The 20404-nt window shown below is 40.6% G+C and overlaps 1 protein-coding gene across 1 annotated transcript; it reads left to right on the forward strand.

Annotated features, from left to right (window-relative positions):
* Window positions 1-4963: 4963 nt before the first annotated feature.
* Window positions 4964-20351, forward strand: tmem240a (transmembrane protein 240a). The gene is made up of 4 exons (XM_010786894.1): window positions 4964-5774; window positions 6170-6276; window positions 10585-10793; window positions 19094-20351. The coding sequence occupies exons 1-4, from the start codon at window positions 5718-5720 to the stop codon at window positions 19246-19248; spliced, it is 528 nt and encodes a 175-aa protein (XP_010785196.1). The 5' UTR covers window positions 4964-5717; the 3' UTR covers window positions 19249-20351.
* The last annotated feature ends 53 nt before the right edge of the window (window positions 20352-20404 follow it).

Here is a 20404-nt window from a genome sequence, read left to right on the forward strand (position 1 = left end):
TGTCATGCTACTCGTCCGGCAGCGTTGACACTAAAGACACAAAAAACACATCAAAATGTTTCGGAATAACCGTGATCGGGTTGCTATGTCTTTTATAAGAGATTCGCCTAGCCGTTTTCACGCAAATTTGCTGAAAACTGCGATAATTTGCTACATAGGAATTAATTGAAAATCCATTTGAACAGAGCTCAGAAACACTCCTTTGACCCCATACAGATTCCACACACTTTAACGTAGGACAACAATTACAAGTTTAAACGGTTCTCGGGACTATGGACTTTATTAGACTATTTGGATATTTTTGATAGCTAGTACGGTTCTCACGTAGTCGCAGCTTACCTTTTGTGGACATTTCACAGTGTTTCACATTTTATAATGGGTGTGTATCGCAGCGTCCACACGGCGGCGTGCGTTGAAGCTAACCGTCGGGCGTGTCTGAAACTCAACCAACAACATGAATCTCCCGCCCCGGACACACAAGCACGCGGTTTGATTGGCTAAAGCTTGTACTGGCATATGATTTGATTGGCTGACGCTTCCTTCAAAGCTTCAAAAGTTGAACATTGCTAAACTTTTGAAGCGAGCAATGCGAAGCGACGGAAAAACAATGCAGTTCGGCAAAGCGAGACGTCACCCCATTCAAAGTGAATGGGAGAAGCGTTGAAGCTTCAATGCACGCCGCCGTGTGGAAGGGCCGAATGGGAAAGCTCGTTAAGACTTAGAGTGGTGACATCACGGCTAGAGGGGAGAGGAGCTGGAAAATATTCTGAGTTTTTTTTCCAACTATTGCTCGGCTGGCCACAATTTTCACTCTTCGTACTTTGGTGATCACAATGTAGGGATATTTGTCCCGGCCGCACCGATAGGCTCATTTAATCAAATGGACTTGCACATATAGCAAACACGAGATTCATTAGGTGTTCATCTGGTATCCTAAATGCTCTGGGTTGGAGATGTAGCTGATTGGAGTTACAGTTTTTTACTTAGAAGTGCAACACAATATTGTCAATACATTCTCTGACAGGCTGTCTCTCGTTCACTGGCAGGGCGTTGCCGTGGAAACACTTTGATCTTTGAACACACCTGTCGGTCGTTAACTAAATCCAGTGGTAATCTAAAGATGTTCAGAAACGATGCAGGAATGTTGTACAAGAATCCAAAAATGTAATAGATAAACAGTTAAAATAGTCAGCTAAAAGTGAGCTAAAATTAATGGATATTCTTTGTTGTACCTTAACAATACAACTAATGCTAATTCACATTCAGATCCCAAACAACAGATCAAAAATACTGTGGCGGGAATTTCTTTATCAAATGTAGACAGAGAATCAAAACATTCAGCTTTCTTTGTCGTATTTTATTTCATTCATTTTATTGAAGGTCATACTGTTGGTGCACATAGAGTGTAGCTAACAACATTCAGATAAGGAATGTTCCCAAGCTTATCTAAGATGTTTGAAAAGTAGTAAATATAGATACACATTAGCAAATAAGAATCACACAATGATATTATTAAAGTAAGTAAATGAGTATAATATTTTCTATTACAAATACACAAAGCACAGCAGTTAAAATACACATTGTTAGAATATGTTATAGTTTAAAAAGTTGGTGGCCTAATGTTTTTATTTTTATTTCGTAACATTGATTTATACATTTTATGCATAATGCATTTATATAGTCTTGTTTGTTGTTGTCTTGATATTGTGATATTGATCTTAACACCATTGCCCAGCATTGAATGCAATTTGCTTCCCTAACACCACACTAACAGTACTTTGTTTATTTTCTGTCCCTCCAGAGCTCCCTCAGCAACATGTCTGTAATGAGGAGGAGGTTCTCACTGACCAGCAGCTCTGTAGTCAGGAAAGGAACTCCCATTACAGACATGTTGCTGAGGGAGCTCTGGAGGGACAGAAAATAAACAANCAGCCCTCCATAGTTCATTATCCTTCAGGTATAGCTCTCAGTTTCAAAAAGGTTGCAGACCCCTGGTATAAAATATGTCCCCATCCCCCCCATCTTCCACAGCCCCACCTAAAATATGTTTCACCAGCTGCCACTAATAAATAGTTTAAATCACCTGGCTACATAGGTATTATCAGCTAAGTATCATAAGTATACTAATGGGTGTAGCATGACCATATGTTATATTTTCCTATACAGAGTATCATTACCAACATATTGTCATGTAAGCAGACAATGTGACTCACATACAAATGTTGATGTACCCTATATATATATATATATATATATATATATATATATATATATATATATATATATATATATATATATATATATACTAGTAGTCACAACTAAAATATCTCTGAGTCATCTTATATTGCAGACTGTGACTCAGGACAAAGTAGGAGTAGCAATTTTATAAGAAATGTTGCTTTTGAAAATCACTCCACCCTCTCTGCTCTCCTCCTCTCTTAGAAAAATCTACTCACCACCACCAACTCCTTCTGATGACTCCACGCAGTTGCTGAAAGTAATGTGGAGGAGGAGTGGGCTGAGAAGAAATAAACAGGATGTTTGAGGATGCTGAGTAAAAAAGACCAGCAGACACACTGAGACAAAATAATGTGCCTCAAGACATAAAACTACACTAGAAAATACAGAAGAAAGCCGTTTTCTGTTTCCTAAAACTATAAAAAAAATACTAATTTACACAAAAACAGTAACAGAAACTGGACATGCATGCGCAAATGTCAGTAAGTGTGTACTGTGTAGTTTAATATAGACCCCAGTGAGTGATGGCATTGTGTGTTACAGTAACATATGCAATGGCCTGAAGGCTAGCCATGCATTATTTCATGTGCAGCAATCAGCATCAGTCACGTAACTGAAACAGAAGGGCGGTCCGCCAAGCGTGGACAACATAGGATTTTATATACATGTACAGTATGTTTGTGTGTGTGTTTGTGTGAGGGAGAGAGGGTGTGTGAGTCAAACAGGATACATGCTTTTTTTAACTTCAGTCTATAATATTATGTTATTATCTTATGCCAACTGATTTCACTATGTTACATTTATTTTATGCCAACAATTGTATTCCTACTGTCTTTTTTCATGACATTACACAAGTTTTTTGATATGGATACCTGCAGAGTGTAATCATGAAATATAGTCCACCTCTTCACCTGTGCTAATATCCTACATGAGTAAATATCTTGGTACAGGTTTGGTTCCTCCAATAGAATAACCTAAAGCAGTTTATCCTTCCACACATAGACATATTGTAAAGTGTAATTTATATTAAAGCCGTGACAAAAACATGTTTTCTCCCAGTTGACCTTTTTCCAGTGAAGCAAAAATAAAAATACTGCCATTTTTGGAAAAAGTTGGTATATTTGCGATCCACAGGATATGGCCTTTGTAATCCAATGGAAATAGACAGTTCACTCCAATTTCCTGACTCATTGCAAATGGTAAAGCCATGAAGATATTCAACAGCAATTTATCTTTCTAGAAACAAGGTCACTCGAATTCCGAGCTCCTTGACATGTGAATAATTCTTTAATGTATTCATGTTAGGTCACATTTGTCTTGATCCTCAGCTGTGTCTAATTTGGCTTCAGTGATTGGCTGACCACCTTTTCTTGAGGTCAGCGTTTTATTGAATTTGTCCCATGAAAATCTTTGCACGTATCACTATTCAACAGGAATCACCATTGCCTTGCAAAAAAAAGACAACGGATCAAAATAAAAGAATACGATCTGTGTCTTTCTTTCAAAGCAACATATTATATTGGTGCAAGTTACAATTTATTTCCACTTTAGTTGAATGTTGTGGTTTCAGGTCATTTTACTATCAAGTGTTAGCATTAACCCCTTTCTGTAGATTTCAATTACAGTCTTCTACACTGTGACAGCTTGGCGGTGTTTCTTGACTGGGGGGTGGAAGTGAAATAACACTGGCTGTGTGCCTTTGGGTGATGACAGCAGATGGATTCATGTATGCAGGGCAATTTTATAAAGAATAACACACTATAAGTGACTATTTCGTAACAATGTCTTAAAATATACATTTACATTTATTTTCAACATTTGAGAAAATGTATTCTATGGCAGCGATGCAAGCTACTGTGTGTCCATGCGAACATGATGTTCATTTTGATTGCATAGAAAACATTTATTTGTCTTCCCGCTGTTTTTATTTTCGTGCCATTGTTTACTTAGTCTGTTTGGTTAGGTTGCATGATACATTTGGAGTCATATAACATTTTATTGGATGATTTGTAATTTGGTCTGAATAAGTATTTACAAAAATATGTTGGAAGTGAAGAAGTTTAACCTGACACACATCCACTTTTGATATTGTACCTAGCTTTAGTTTTCACAAGTCATGGGCCTATAGGCCTAATATTACATCTGATATTAAATATTGCAGTGATTTCAATTTGTCCAGAGAATATAAGACATTCTTCAAATGTTTTGAAGGAAAACAATTTTACTCCTGCTGGCTGACGAAGGAAAAACTTTACAGTCTATATTCCAGAAAGGTATAATAATATTTTTGACAATAAACATGCGGAATAATACAAATAACCCAGCATGAATGGCGCAGAATCAAAAACTGAACAGCTGTAATGTCTAGAAGAGAAATAGCAAGGGCTTTTGTGTGTCTGCTTGTGTTTAGTATTGGGGGGGTAAAAGGGGTTAAGCCTCTGGAGAAGACGGAGGTTAAATCATCATGAAGATTGAAGCCCTACAGTGCATCTGCAGGTATCCACCACTATAAATAATGAGCCTATAGGCCGATGCCACAAAGGCAGTTTGCAGATCTTCCCTCTCTTACCGCCCACTGTACACTCTCTCTCTCCAACACACGCATGCACGCACGCACGCACGCACGCACGCACGCACGCACGCACGCACACACACACACACACACACACACACACACACACACACACACACACACACACACACACACACACACACACACACACACACACACACACACAAGAGGTGGGAGTGGATGCTCGTGTAGCTGCTGGAAGCCGGTATGGGATAATCATGCGTGTCTGGCTCCGGGCGTTGATGCAGCTGCCGTTGCTGGATCCGGACTGGACTCGGGGCGCAGGGTGGGTCTAGTTCCCGACTGGAGCGATCTGGACCTCATGTCGATGTTATCAAGCATTCCGAGAAAGACGAGGGCGATGGCCGCGAGAGGAGTCGGTGCAGCTCTTTGAAACGTCCAGCCGAGAGAGAGAAATCGACCGTTTCCGCCGATGGAGGACAGAATTGGCCGGTATTAAAGCGCAGTGCCGGTGTGGAATAACTTGGAAAAAGGAGGTGGGGAGAGAGGATAGCCCTGGTAGGATATCGAGGGATCTTCACTTGTTTTTTCTTTATGTTATTTTTAAACTGGCATAGAGATAGACACGCACCTGGAAGAACGGCTCACTTTTGCATCGGTAATTAGGAGCCTCCTTGGAGCTAGAGGCAGCCGCATCCGAGAGACCAACCGGTGGGGGGAGACTTGGATGGAGAGGGCACAGTGAGGCACTGAAAGAGCGACGTGCGGTGTGTAGGAGGAGACGGAGGGAGAACCGGGCAGTTTAAAGGCACGGGGAGCCAGGAGAGGCGCGGCGGCTCCATGAGCGGCTCCTGCCAGGACAGAGCGCCCAGAGCCAAGCCGGAGCGTCTCCACCGCCGCGGGTAGAAGCCCGGGCCAAAGGACGGCGGCCAGTTTGGAAGTTTTGATGCATATGATCACAACCACCATGATTTTTATGATTCTTGGTGCTTCAGTTGTAATGGTAAGACATCTTCACCTCCATCAGCCACGATACGTTTTTCTTTTCTAATTTACGCACCGAGGCTAATATTCAGATCATTACAATTGTTGCGTGAAAGCACCTTACAGCAGGCCTATGAATGACATGTGGAAGTAGGTTAGCCTACCTATAATTAACTGCTGTTATAAATAAATAATCTAAGTCCGTTTGGAGGAAAGAGCCCCCCCCCCCCTCTCCCTCCCCTTTTAGAATCAGGAGGATCTGCCAAGGCTATTTTCTCTCCTTTTTTCCCTTCATGATCCTTATTATTGTTGTTATTTATCCTGATAATGATGACGAGAATAATTCGCTGTCTGCAGGAATAACCTAGCCTATTTGCTTGACATGTCCCAGCTGACTTGCATGGTTCTTTGCAGGCGATAGCCTGTTTAATGGACATGAACGCACTACTGGATCGCTTTCACAACTACATCTTACCGCATCTACGAGGGGAGGACCGCGTCTGTCACTGCAACTGTGGAAGGTAAATGCCATCATCCTCGCTCAATATTTTGGGATAAACATTGTGCTGTGTGTGTTTTATTTTTTTCACCCGTCAATTGTTAATTGCTGAAGAGGCCTCGAAGATTTGTGGCGGTGAAGCCCCTCAAAGATTGTATCTGTGCACGTACATAGCGAGATGTTTCATTATTTGCTCTAGATATAACAGTTTGCTCGTGCTGTTTCTTTTTATACACCGACTACGAAGATTTCGCCTTTTGCTGCATATACGAAGGTGTGTGTCGGAGCCATAAATAGGTAATGAACTATGAGCAATATGAGGCCGTTCAAAAACAATCAGAGCATCAAGTGCGCTACGCAGGGCTACACGGCGACAATATCAACCTGCTGGCTTTATAGGGATCGTATGAGCGCTAAAGTGAAGTGATTATGGCTTAAGAATTGCTACGATGCTGCTCACCAGCCTACCTGCTGTTTGCAGGTTGGAAACGGGGAGGAAAACAGCAGCAAGACACTCAATAATAAATAAATCCGAATTAAATCAGCAGTATTGTGCATTTTTCCACCAACAGTAGGCATGTAATGCAGGCTGTAGGCTGTGTGGATGACACGAGGGGCCTCTGTTTTTTTCTAGTCTTGAATCTACAGTGCCCTAAGGGAACGGCAACAGTGTTTGGAGTCTTTTTATCCAATAGACCCACACCTATATGTCCTCATATTAGATCCTGATGAAACCATGTCCTGCAGGCAGCCATTGTGTAAGGAAAAAGGGAAATGTCACCATTCATGTTGGTGCAAGGCTGAGCAGATGCACATTAAAACAAAACAGCAGTGTATACTGTGCATGCTGCAGTGAGGGGGTAGATACTAGCAGTTCATTGGCAGCATTATGAGGCCAGTTCTACAGTGTTTATTTTATTTTTGAGCCTGTAAATCCAGAAATGGGTCTTCATCAGGTGCTAGATTGTCAGAGAGGGGATAATCTGAGGCAACGTTTGGAAGGGCTTCTCACACACACTGAAGGATGTGATGTGATTTTTTTTCAGGTTTTCAGGTTCACACAGTGTCTTTCACTGACCTGGAAACACTCCTGAATGGGAGTCGGTCATCAGTTTTCACATTAAACAGCAGAAAGAGCAGGATATGTGTAGGAATGCAGCACCTGAGCTTGGGTTTTCACTCACCTGCCCTTCCATCCATTAGACGTGGAGGTGTCGTGGCGCCCACAGCGCTCACCTTATCAGGCTTGAGGACACGGCCAGTGTCATTTTATTTGGCAGCCTCTGTGCTGTGATTTGGATGTAGTTGTAGCCTCTGTGACGGGGCCCCTAAGCCTGGCTGCCTCTGTGAGACGAGAGACGTAGGAGTGGAGTTTGTGTATTGCTGGGTGCACACTGCTGATTGGTGTCATGCTGTTGTGGGAGTCTGCAGGATAGTTGTCCTACAAGGTGATCCAAATCCTTTCATTGGGGCATTTTCATTCTAAATGTTGACAGAAAAACGTACGGTTTGTTTCAGTTTTATAAAAGACACCAAACACATAGATTAGCTGGTGCAGGTGAACCGGACTTAAAGGGACAGTTCGCTCAAATTCCAATACACATATGTTCCCTCTTACCTGTAGTTATTTTATCAATCTATATTTTTAGTGTGAGTTTCCGAGTACTGACATATTGGCCACAGAGACGTATGCCTTTTCTCATATACAATGGAATTGCAGCACCAGAGTTTATTTAATAACTCAATAACAATACCCTTTTTTTCTTTCTACCCAACTACCGCCTACCATATGACAGACAAGGTGTTGAAGCTCACTCTCACTTGGCAAGCGTGATTACTGATTTGGTAGAAAGAAACCAGTTCCCACATGGATTTGCTTACAACAACAAGGTCTTTGGATTATCTTGAGTAACAGGGTTATGATTTCTGGAAAGAGACTTGCTCTTAAGTTTGTTCAAGTGTTTTTTGGGTACCAAAGCCAAGTGCAATCTAGTTCCGTTATATTGGAGAGAGGGCAGACATCTTTGTAGCCGATTTAGCTACTTTGCAAATCCCAAAAACAATCTAGATGGAAAAATACCACTGTATTTTTGGTTTAGGGGGTTAAATACATACAGGCAGCATAAACTAATCCTTTACTTTATTTAAAGGCATTTGGGCAAAAGCCTTCTTTAGGGAATAGAAAGAAACCTAGAGAAAGATTTTGGCTTATTTGTACACATAGCTTAGCTTTAATGGACCTTGGTGACTGTATGGTTTTAGTCTGTGAGGTCCAACAGGACCTCATGTGGCCCTGCTACTTCTTCACTGAGATACTTAAGATGTGTTTTTTCCCTCCATATTCAGTACTAAGTGCTGCGGTGTTTCTGCAGTGCACTCCACAGGGAATTTCTGTCACTCAAACATCACGGGTGGATTTTCTGTTAATGAAGTTGCATTCCTGTAGGTGGAGATGTTTTACTGCTTCCTCAATTTACACCAGAAACATCAGTCCAGTTTACTTCCAGTGCGCAGGATTCGGGCAGTAAAAACCCACAAGACAGTGGCTGTTAAACATATTACGTGGAAAACCTGTTTTTAATTCACCATAGATCATCTAGAGAAAACACTATTGTGTTGTACAGTAAATGCAGTTAGGGTGTTTTTTTTAGTTTGACAGAAAATTAGGGCATCTGCTGCTTCAATTCTGACATTGGGAAGCAAATCCCAGATTTTAGATCCCAGAACAATGCTTAAAGGATTTTGGTTTTATCAATCCATTGTGAATCCTTTTGTTAAAAAGCAACCTCCTAAATAATCGGTCTCTTGCAAAATTGCCAAAATTCAATTTATTTGTAAAATGTCCCAATGTGTATCTGTACTCACTTCAGCATTTAAATCTTGTCCACTGCGGTCCCTTATATTTGTCAGACAACTGCCTGTGTTGTAAGATTGGAAAACGTTTTCATCCCCTCTCAGGAGAGCGGGTCATACCAATTGTAAGATTTACAAAGTTAGATGTATCTCTTTTGTCAATGATGTACAGCATGGCAAAATGGGATGGACTGCGTTGTTGTTGAAAGGTCCTACATTAGTAAATGCAGCAATATACAGCATGCATTTTGTCCTCTAGCAGTAATGCGAGAGTCATACATTTACTGATCTATTACAAACGTCTTTAAATGTGCAGTGAAACATTTCCATACGTGTCACCCCTTTCTTCCTGTGAGGTGCTAACACCTGGTTAGTAGCATTCAAACACCCTGTGGATTAGTGAAAAAAACAATTAAAACTGGTCTTTTATGTCTTTACTACATGAGATTCCCAGTATAACAAACCATTGTAATCAATCACAAACTATCAATACTTGTTTATCTTGGTCTTATTCATGTCTCATTCCATAAAAATGCCGTAACAACCTGTCAGCAAATCGTAATTCACATTCTGACATTATTGGCAATGCATTTCTGAGATGAAAAGAAAGCCATTAGCAACATTTTCCCTCCATTTTTCCAAAAGTTTAGCAAACTGTAGCAAAAGGAATTTTAGCCCAATGACAGAAAGAAAAAACCAGCATAACCTGTAGTATACTGGAGTAAATGCTTTTCTGAAAGGCACTTTAACAGTAGTCACTGAAGGATGTAGCTGAGTGTTGCTTATTCTTATTTCAGGCTGTGAGCACAAGCCGCTCTTCTTAAACTTTTCCACCCACAGCTGCTTTAAGTGCAGTCTCAAGGGTCCTTGAGAGGGCTTCAGGGGGTTCTCAGCAAAAGTGTGGATTAGTGCAATTTCAGATTGAATTCTCTAGATATCATCCAAGTTAGAATCAGCACATATAATAACTCTCAAATGGCTTCAAAATACTAGAACTTAGCAAACAGTGTCTATGGTCTCCAGGGTTAAGGACATTTGGAGAGGGATTTTTCAAGATTATATTTATACAGACGAGAAACAAATTAAAGTGAATATGAAGGAATTCAGGGAATCCAACATATGAGAACAAGTAACAAGAGAGAACATATTTAAAAGCCTTTAGTCTAGTGGATACATCTTTATTAGAATTTATTTTATTTTATTTATTTAAGCAAAGCCAACATGTGTCCCCCACTCTATTTCTAACCCTAACCCTTTTAAGCCCTCTGTCATACTTGTGCTTTTATTTTGGAGTGTCTGTTTTTGCCTTCCTGTTTATACATTTGTATCAACCTGATACCTTTTTCATTTGATTTGTGATATATCTGTATTTCCTTGAGTTAGCTAAGAAACGTTCATTTGTATCTTTAACTCATAAACTGATACTTTGTTCTATATCAAACACTTCCATCACTTACCCCTGTCTATCTTCCCCCAGGCATCATGTCCACTATGTAATCCCGTACGATGGGGACCATTCCTTGGTGGACTCTTCAGAGAACTACTTTGTGAGTGACAGTGTGACCAAGCAGGAGATGGACTTGATGCTGGGGCTGCTGCTGGGCTTCTGCATCAGCTGGCTGCTGCTGTGGCTGGACGGAGTCCTACACTGTGCCGTCAGGGCCTGGAGGGCGAGTCGCTACTACGGTAAGATGGACTCCGTTTTCTGGTCTGCTGCAGATACACATTAACACAAGCCAAACAAAAAGGGCTGTGGGGAAATGCCAACCTTAACCAAAGCCATGACAATCTTGAAAAATTAGCAAGATAATTAGCCCCATGATTTGGATCCACTCTAAATTGTAACTGGTTCTTTCTTGGCCCATGATACACACTTCCAACAAGTTACAGGATATGAAATGATCTTTGTAGATGCATCCATCCACCTTGTATCTGCATGTGCAAGCAATTGCCAGGTTATACAGCAGTTGGTGGACAACCTTAACCAAAGCCATGACAATCTTGAAATATTAGCAAGATGATTAGCCCCATGATTAGGATCCACTCTAAATTGTAACTGGTTCTTTCTTGGCCCATGATACACACTTCCAACAAGTTAAAGGATATGAAATTATCTTTGTAGATGCACCCATCCACCGTGTATCTGCATGTGCAAGCAATTGCCAGGTTATACAGCAGTTGGCGGAGCTCTCGTAAATGACCTTCCCCCCATTGCTTGGCCTATATTTCGCTCTACTCAATGTTTTTTCTTCTCAGTTTACTGCGTCCTCTTGAAAATCATATCCAAACCTTCCAGCTGTGTGATCAGATGGAATCGAGGATTATACATTTTTTTTTCTTTTTGACAAGCTGAATTACTCTTGATTTGTTTTCAGGAAACATATATATATATAATATACATGTAAAAAAGAGTACCACCATTATGTTCTGACTATGGTAAACTCATTATTCACAAGATCATTATTTTACAAGACAAAATGAAAGGTTTAAGTAAAAGGTTTAGCCTGTTAGATACATGTTTTATTTGCATTGATTGGTTAAAATAACAATAGGTTAGTGTTTTTTAAATCAGGTTTGACAGAACATCCTCTGCTTACCAAAGCCTTTGTGCAACATTGTAGGAACTGTAAGGTAAACCTTAAATTATCTAATTGGGGACACTGCAGAAGCAAAATTGTTGCAGTAAAAAAATGTTTTTATATTAATTAGTTTAAATGATAAAGATGATGCAAACGCCAACTTGCTTGAATTGAACCCCAGGTAAGACTTAATCTAGATGTATCATGACATGCCTCGTGTTAAGGTAAAGATAAAATTACAGATGATGGAAATGCATTAAAATATGTCAAGTACGTCAAATTATAAAATTAAAATAAAGACACTAACTTTGGACTCCTGGACTTCCACAGCTGAGGAGGCACAGCAAACGTAGGTCTTCTAAGGTGATGAGGATAGATTTGCGAGTCACTAGAAGGGCCCTTAAAGAGGATCTCAAGCAGCAATCAGAATCACTTTGGGGTTAACAAATCAAGCAAATAAGCTGACTTAAAGCCATGAAATCAATTCTACAATTGACAGACAGTCAGTCAGAGACAAGGATTAATGTACTGTGGTCAATTCTCTCGGAGAGCCTGATTAGCCGGCTGAATAAACTATGTTGATATTTCTCCTGCAAAGAGCCCAAGTGCGTCACAACAATCAAGCCTGAAGGAGACACAAGCATGAATGACCTTCTCCAGGGCTGCAAATGAAAGACAAAAACCATCTTAGTTATCGGCCCTAGTTAAATAAAACACAATCACACCACATAAGCAAACAAAGACATACTTCAGTGTCAGTGAAGACAGGCTGAGCAGATTACACATAAGATAATTAACAGCGCTAGTATAGGGACCAGGAGGGGTTGTTAGCGTGACATAATGCAGGATACATCTATAATTCAAGGCTTAATTGGACTTTAAAACAGCAGGTCAGCTGTGATATACCCCAAGGAGAGGCTATTAATAGAAAATGATGAGGGACCCAAGATAAACCCCTGGGGGACACCACAAATGAAAACACGTTTTATCTGGTATGAAGTTAACCAGCATAACACTACATTGGTATCATAGAATCAATTCATATATAGTGGTCCACTTTGTGAAAGGCTGAGCTAGGATGAAAGAAAATCAAAGTGTTTCGTTTCAGGCAGAGTGAGTTCCCAGAGTCACTGCGGTATCAACAAGGCACCACTGTTCCTGTTCCTGGCCAGGAAATTCTTTCAGCATGTAACTGTGAAACCAAATACTCTCATTTGCATATTTTGGTATACGAACAGACTGATTAATTAAATAAGATACAGTGTACAAAGAAAACAAATCTTTAAAAGGTGCTGTTTGGGTATTTAAGCATTTAGCAGAGACATGCCAGCTGTTTCCCCAAAGCCACCAACTTGCTGCCTCTAGCTCCATGCAAAGACATCAGCGGTATTTTTTCTTTTCATGTAACTTTTGGGTAAGGTTTAGGTTTCCAAAAAATGGCAAACTATTCCTTTAATAAATCCACAGCACTCCTATACTTTTTATAAAAATCAGTTTTTATCTTTTTATACACTAAGGCAGAAAAATGCAAGTCTTACATTACAAAATGGGAGCAGTTGGTTGAGTCAGGATGACATTTATCCATTGATGGTGAAGGAAAACATGGATTCAGAAAGATGTTTATATAATGTTTAGGCCTTTTCTCCAGGAAACATTTTTGACTTATGACAATAGGAAACACAAAGGTGTTACTATTAATATTAACACTCAAAAGTCTCAATGCTATTCCAGTGTGAGGTTCAAAAGCCGTTCCCACACACACATTTTTTTTGTGACCTCTGATAAGGTTGAAGGTGGAGGAGCTATGCTATAATTTATGTGATTGATTACAGTCCTACTTGTCAAGGGCCGAGTGGCTAAAGCGTCCTAAGACCACATAGAGACACAAAATGACCACAATGAGACACTCCAAAATAACTGCAAAGAGACAGAAAACAATACAAAAAACATGTAAAATAACTATACTTGTGAGAGTCTTGCCTGTCTGTCGCCAGGTCCCCATTGTCTCCAAATCCGCCAATGCTATGGGTTTGCATGGCCTTTTACTCAGTAATGATATTACTTTGGCTTCATCGGTAGCTGCATGTCCCAGAAATGTCATGCGTGTCAAGCTTGGTCATTGAGAACATTTTGACTAAAGTTAGCACTGTCACAGAGCAGCAAGGCAGACCTGGTTTGAACTCTGTAGTTGCAGTTCAAAGAATAAAAAGATAGCAATCATTTACACGTACTATACGTTTTTACATTCACAGGAGTGCAGAAAGCCGCAAAAACATAGATTAAATGTATTGGTGTGTAAATGTGTCAATTCACATTACACTGAAGATAAGATGAATTATTGTGCAGAGTTGGACTAGAATACTTCTCTTGGGGAAATTAGGTTGTCTCAATCTCTAAAATCTGACCATCCAGATATTTGTTTGAAAAAAGCGTTAAATACACTTTTGTAATACATTATACAATACTTATATGTGATTTAACATACATCTGCTAACCACGCTGGAGAAACAGAGAGAAAATGCTTCCCTCCCACCATCTGCTGTGTCGTAGCGAAAGCTACTTTCCCACATGTACTTAAATCCAACCGAGTGTGATAGTTGCTCCTCAATTTCCTGTCCCCCGTCAGCGCTCTCTCTGAGATATCTGTTTCATTTCTCTTACCGTATCTTTGTGACAGATGAACGAGGCATGTTACTTTAGTAAAGGAGAAGCAATGCAGCAGATTTAACGAGACATAATATTTGGTTTATAGTTCACCAACATTAAAAGGCTTTCAGTCAGGCTAAAGCTAAGCAGTGTGAAATCATGACATGGCAGCATGAAATCCCTCATAGTCTGGCGCTCTGTAGAAGAGACAACGCAGTGGATTCATCTCTGTTGCACTAGCAAGATGTTCGCTGATGAGCTGAGTATTAGCATCCTGGATTAAAGGGTTTCAGTTTCTCACGGTCAAGCTGTTCTACCCAGTCAGGATCAAACCCAAGGGGAAACACTCGAAGTTTTAGGTTTCGTTTAGCACAAATAAGCTAAAGTTACTGAATATTGCAACACGGTTTTTAAAAATAAGATTTTGAGGTTGACTAATGTGTCTGCGCTCTGTCTGTATCAGGCCTGTATTGTGGAGGTGGCCTGGATCCTCAGTTTTAAGGATAAAGTAGGTGATAAATGTAGCCTGGATACTTGGACTGCAATGGAAAACTCCTCGGGCAGGATAAAAAAGTATGAAGCAATGTTGGAACTTAAAGTTATGATGTGTGCTATTACCAATAGATGTATTAGGATAGAACATGTTATGTAGTATTTGGATTTTAGGTGTTTTTATGAGCTGCTACATTGTACAAGGGGTGTGAATTGTACAAGCTTTGATATATGCAGCTTTTGCTCAGAGGTGTGGAAGGTTTTGCAGCAGCGAGTCAGACAATGCTGTTTTTTCTCCAGTGCATTAGTACAATAGTGTAAAATACATCATCATAAAAAACACCCCCAGAGAGGAAGGAGCATCCATATTTATTAGCAGCAGTAGGAGTGGGGGATATGGGATTCTTCTTTTTGTACCGGGAGGGAATGCCCCTTTCTCTGTGTGTGTGTGTGTGTGTGTGTGTGTGTGTGTGTGTGTGTGTGTGTCAATGGTGACGTGGATCCTAGGTCCGACTAGTTTAGCCTCCCCCAGATGAGGAGTGAAGCTGAGGCTGACAGAGAAGGGAAGAGTGTGTGTGTGTGTGTGTGTGTGTGTGTGTGTGTGTGTGTGTGTGTGTGTGTGTGTGTGTGTGTGTGTGTGTGTGTGTGTGTGTGTGTGTGTGTGTGTGTGTGTGTGTGTGTGGTGCAGGATGGAGATGCTGTCACATCCCCACCCCCACATACACACTCTCTCTCCTCCTGAGCTATAAATAGAATGAGAGGGAGCAGCTGGAATGGCAAGTGAGAAACACACACACATACACATAAAACACACACACACAGTACATTGAGATGCACATCGATTCCTATTGCCCCCCACCCTTCCCACTCCTAATTCCATCTCTTGCTCCTCCCCCTCCACTTATTGAATCTACTCCTAGCCATTTCCTTTACAACGCTTCCTGATGCAACTACTCCCCCCCCCCTTCCTTATCCTTGCTAATATCTGATTACACAGTCTCTTTTGCAAAGACACCGGAGAAAGGGAAAACACCAAAATGGGAAAACCGATGACTTGGCGTTTGTACCAACCCCCCTTCCTAAAGAGCATAGCAATTGTGCCTCCGCATTTTTTTCTGCCCAGCATTACCATTTCTCCCGGCTCCATCCCCATCCTTTTATTCAAATGAGAGAAATCTGTCTTCGTTGCCCCTTTTCCTTTGGATACCCTTCAGAGCAGTCCTTGTGGACAGCATACCCATTCACAGCTATAAATAACTCACTCTCTCCCCCCTCCTCTCCACCCAACACCTCCACCTCCACCACCACCCCTCCCTTTGCTCACCCTGTAGCAGGGCCATTTGCTTCTGGGTTTGCTGTCTGGGGCTCTCCCCTCTCTTCTGTCTCCGTGGACCCGACTCTGCTTCGCCGGCTCCGGTTTATAACCCGACAAGCTCCAACATCTTCTCCGCCATTCCCCTCTTCACGTCATGACACCCCCACTCCAGTCAGATCGTTGATTTCTCGGCAGGCCTGTGTGATCTGTATGTACAGCACGTTGGCGGCAGAAGGCAGATACCATTTGACACTTCAGCCTGTAAAATCCTTGCGACTGTAGATAAATAAATGATGCCGGGATGCAGGTCACATGTGCAACAGCTCTGGACACAAATGTGAAAAATCAAGGGCAACATCACGGTGTACTTGAAGAGATTGATGCTTTTTAGTGTCTCATCCAATATTTCAATTTTCCAATCTTTCATCTAGTCTCTGTCCGTCTGACCTTACTTACTGTGAAAATCTAATCCTTACTTCCCAGAATTACATTGTTAGAGGTCTGATGTCAAACATTAGCTTTTCTAGTTTGAGGTCTGTGTTGAGCTTTAGCCCACTTCTAAACATCAATACATCTGATTCTGAGTCATATTCTGGAATAAGGTTTCATGAAGATATTTTATGTATTGTTTACAATTAAATTAAAGCTACAGTAGGCATTCATTTACATCATTTGGTAAAAGTTCAATAATAACCTTTCAGAATATTGTTATTCAAGTGGCCTAACAGAAACGAGACTTCCGCACCATCTCTTGGGTCTGTTTTAAGGCTTTAGAAAATGTGGCCAACATTGGGGGACTTTGACCAATTAAAGGTCATTTCAGACAGAGAGATCCTATTGGCTGTTCTACAAATGCAGAGGCGCGCGTATTTCCCTTCAGTGTAAGCCTAATACAAAAGTCGAATATCCTTCAGGAAAAAGTTGCTATGCATTGGCAATAACTGCCACTACGCAAAGTAATCTACAAAGGAAGAAGGATTTATCTAAAAGAGAGTGTTAGCAGATTTAGACTTATACCTTTTGTCTCCTGGAGCAGAAAGGTGAATAATCTCAGCAGTTCAAGTTTAGCCATTCATCACAGCGTTATTTGACAGAGAGAGAAGGGGAGTGACTTCCAACAGTCTTATACCCCAGGTAGTGACATCACAATCATGTGGTACAGCGCTAACCAATGAACACAGTTAGTAGTCGCAGCTAGTTACCTAAACAATATGGTACACAGTATTACATGGAGTCATACACTATACATGTCTGTATGTTATACCTCAACAGAGAGTCTGACAATATTAGCAGTGTTTTAGAGCTGGAGGCAATGTGGCTAACTGTTCAACTGTTGCCAAAACGTACAGCTACAGCTAGCTAACAGCTACATTAGCAGAAGGCTAAATTATTTAGCAACATTTTCTACCAATCTCTAAAGCGCTTTGCAGATATTTTAAAGTTTAAAATCACAGAAAACATGCCTACATCTCATAGAATTCAGTTCATGATAATGTTGATGATAGGAATTAATAATACAGGTTATATGAGTCCTTTGCAGTTTCCGTCCGTTTGGAGGGTATTGGAGGACTTTTACCGAATGAATGCTGTAATTTAAAATTCTGGCATGCACAGTTTTAAATACATATTCAACATTTATCTCAGAATGGTGATAAGAAGTATAATTGAAGATAAAGTATTGAAGAGATTGACAAAATAACGAGCCCCCATCATTTAAAAATAAATAAATAGAGAGCCAATATCAGCCTTTAATCATACATTCTTAAAGCAGCATTACGGTAGAAAATGATTGTTGAAAAAGCATATACTCATTCACTTGAACATGGAGAAGGACAATTTATTTCACAGCAGGGGCGGCCTGGCCATTGAGAATCCCGGGAGTTTTCCCGGTGGGCCGGTACCGAAGTGGCCGCTCGGACAATTCACTAGCACTCACTGAGTCTCCGAAATCCTGAATTCAGTTTTATCTGCTCTTGTATGCACAATGAGAAAAGCAAGACAATGTTTTTTCTAATACATCACATACACAGCAGTTACACTTTGTCAACTTGTGACTGGACATGTGACATTTATTGTGACATATTAATGATACTTTCTGTTGCACGGCTGTAGAGGGGGTTTCCTTCTTATTTGAACTCGAAAGTACTTTCTTGCCAATTTTCCTCCTGTTTGTCATTCAAGAATTGGCATGCGTTCATGTTTTTGTGTTTACAATGCTCAGACTCTTATTATCATACTGACCTAGTTATGTCATATAAAGGCAAATAAGTATGAGTTAAATGTTTGGCAACATCTTTTTTTGCATGTCATCCTTATACGCCTATCTCACTCAATTCTCAAATAAAAGCCCAAAAATAAGCTTTAAAAATAAAACTTACTTTGGTTCACGTTGTTTAAGGCTGTATATTCTGTATGGTATCATTCATTTATTTTGAGTGTGATATGGTGAAAAATATTGGCCATAAATAACCCTGAGAAAATAAACATCATATAATAAACACCGCCATCAACTTTGTTTACAAGTACTCGCTTTCTAGGCTTTTAATCTTCAATTGGGTTTTTCTTTTTCTTTAAAAGCTAAATGCAGGACTCATATATTTTTAAAACCCATGGAGCAGACTCAGTGAAGCACTCTATATTGCAATACACTCCAGGTTTGATTTCTGCTGTTGTAATAAAGACACTTTATAGTTTTAGGCTCATAGATGTTGTATTTCTTGCCATATGTGTCTTTGAAATTGTGAGTCACCCTGTGATTCTTTGCTCTATTTTGAGGAATTCACATTATAGAAACTTTAGAAAAGGTAATTTTCAAAAGACGACCAATTAATTGGCATATCCATCAGAGGTGGATAAAGTTTGGCAAATATCTAGTGTTAAAAGACAACTTCAGCTATTGATCACACACTAATGCTTACCTCCTCTGACCATCCTGTCCTCTTCTCCTTCTCCAGATACTCCGTCCTGGTCATGGCTGCCCCAGTTCTGCAACCTTCGAGATCTCCGTCGCCGAGCCCAGCTCAGACAGCTGGAGGACTCCAGTGGCAACATGGTCCACATCAAGCAGAAGCTCTACCACAACGGTCACCCTAGTCCCCGCCATCTCTGACTCTAAAAAAACAAAAAAATATTCCTCCACCCCATTCCCTATTCTCCTTTCCAAAGCCCCTCACCCCCTTTCCCAAACTCCCCCTTGGCCAGCTGTTGCGTCAGAGAACCTGGAAAACTGCCCTCCCACTGTTCACAACATGGCCCCCTTAAAACCCTGTGACACAACTTTCTTATGACTAAACTTGACTCCTGTCAGCACTAAAAAAAAATCCCAAAATGGAACAAGATGATTATTTGTTGCCACTGAAATCTTGTCTAATGTCCATGTCCACCATCGTGGGAGGAGGAAGAAAAAAAAAAACATTTTTAAGGGTGTTTTTTCTGTATAGAGACATTTTCTGTGTTCATTGTTAAACTTGGCATGCTCTTTTAGAACAGGGTAAGATGTGGGCAGCGTATTGGAACGGGGCGGCAAAGACGGGTTCAGGATTTTCTTTTTTCTTTAATGGGTGGGATTGGGACTTTGTTGGTGTTGGGAAGGACGAATCAGATTGGTGGGTGGGTGGGTTTTTGTGATGGCTAGATTGCTGCTTCTGTACATAGTTATAAATACAGGCAAGGGGGATTTAACAGTCTTTAAGAAGAGGGTGCGTGGGGGGATTTTTGTCGTTCAATAGAAAACCTAAATGATGGACTGTGTGGTTAAAGATTATAGGAATGGAACTGGAAAACGAGTCTGTTTGAAAACTGGATGTGAAACCATGTGATTTCTGCTAAAACACAGATTAATTAGCTTTGTTACTTAGTGAATTAACTGAATGTATTATTTTTTCCTGTAAATATGTGAGGGGGAGGGGAGCGTGTTCGGTTGTGGTCGGGGTTCTCTTTGCAATATTACCATTATTTTAGTCGACACGGGAGGAGAAATAAATGCCAGCCAAGACGAGTTCAATACACACACACCCCTCCATCTTCCCTACACTGTGCTCAACAGCGCAGTTCAATTTTCTTTATCCAATTCCCTCTCACTTATCAGGAGCAACCAGCCTATCAGCAGAGGGAACCCTCACACAGCCCCCCCTCGTCCTCTCTGTCCAGACATTGCTGTTGTGAGGATGAAATGTCTGTTTTATTAAAAGTGCCATTGAAGCACAACAGTGACCTCTGATGTTTGATTGTGTCACTCCAATCCTGTGAGCGAAGATGGGAACACA

This window comes from Notothenia coriiceps, unplaced genomic scaffold, assembly GCF_000735185.1.
Source record: "Notothenia coriiceps isolate Sejong01 unplaced genomic scaffold, NC01 NC01_scaffold00001083, whole genome shotgun sequence".
In the NCBI taxonomy this organism is placed as follows: Eukaryota; Metazoa; Chordata; class Actinopteri; order Perciformes; family Nototheniidae; genus Notothenia; species Notothenia coriiceps.

Coding starts and splice junctions, on each gene's coding strand:
- tmem240a (XM_010786894.1), top strand. CDS start 5,718: ATGCATATGATCACAACCACCATGATTTTTATGATTCTTGGTGCTTCA. Junction 6,277..10,584: donor TGTCACTGCAACTGTGGAAG/GTAAATGCCATC, acceptor ATCTTCCCCCAG/GCATCATGTCCACTATGTAA. Junction 10,794..19,093: donor GAGGGCGAGTCGCTACTACG/GTAAGATGGACT, acceptor CTCCTTCTCCAG/ATACTCCGTCCTGGTCATGG.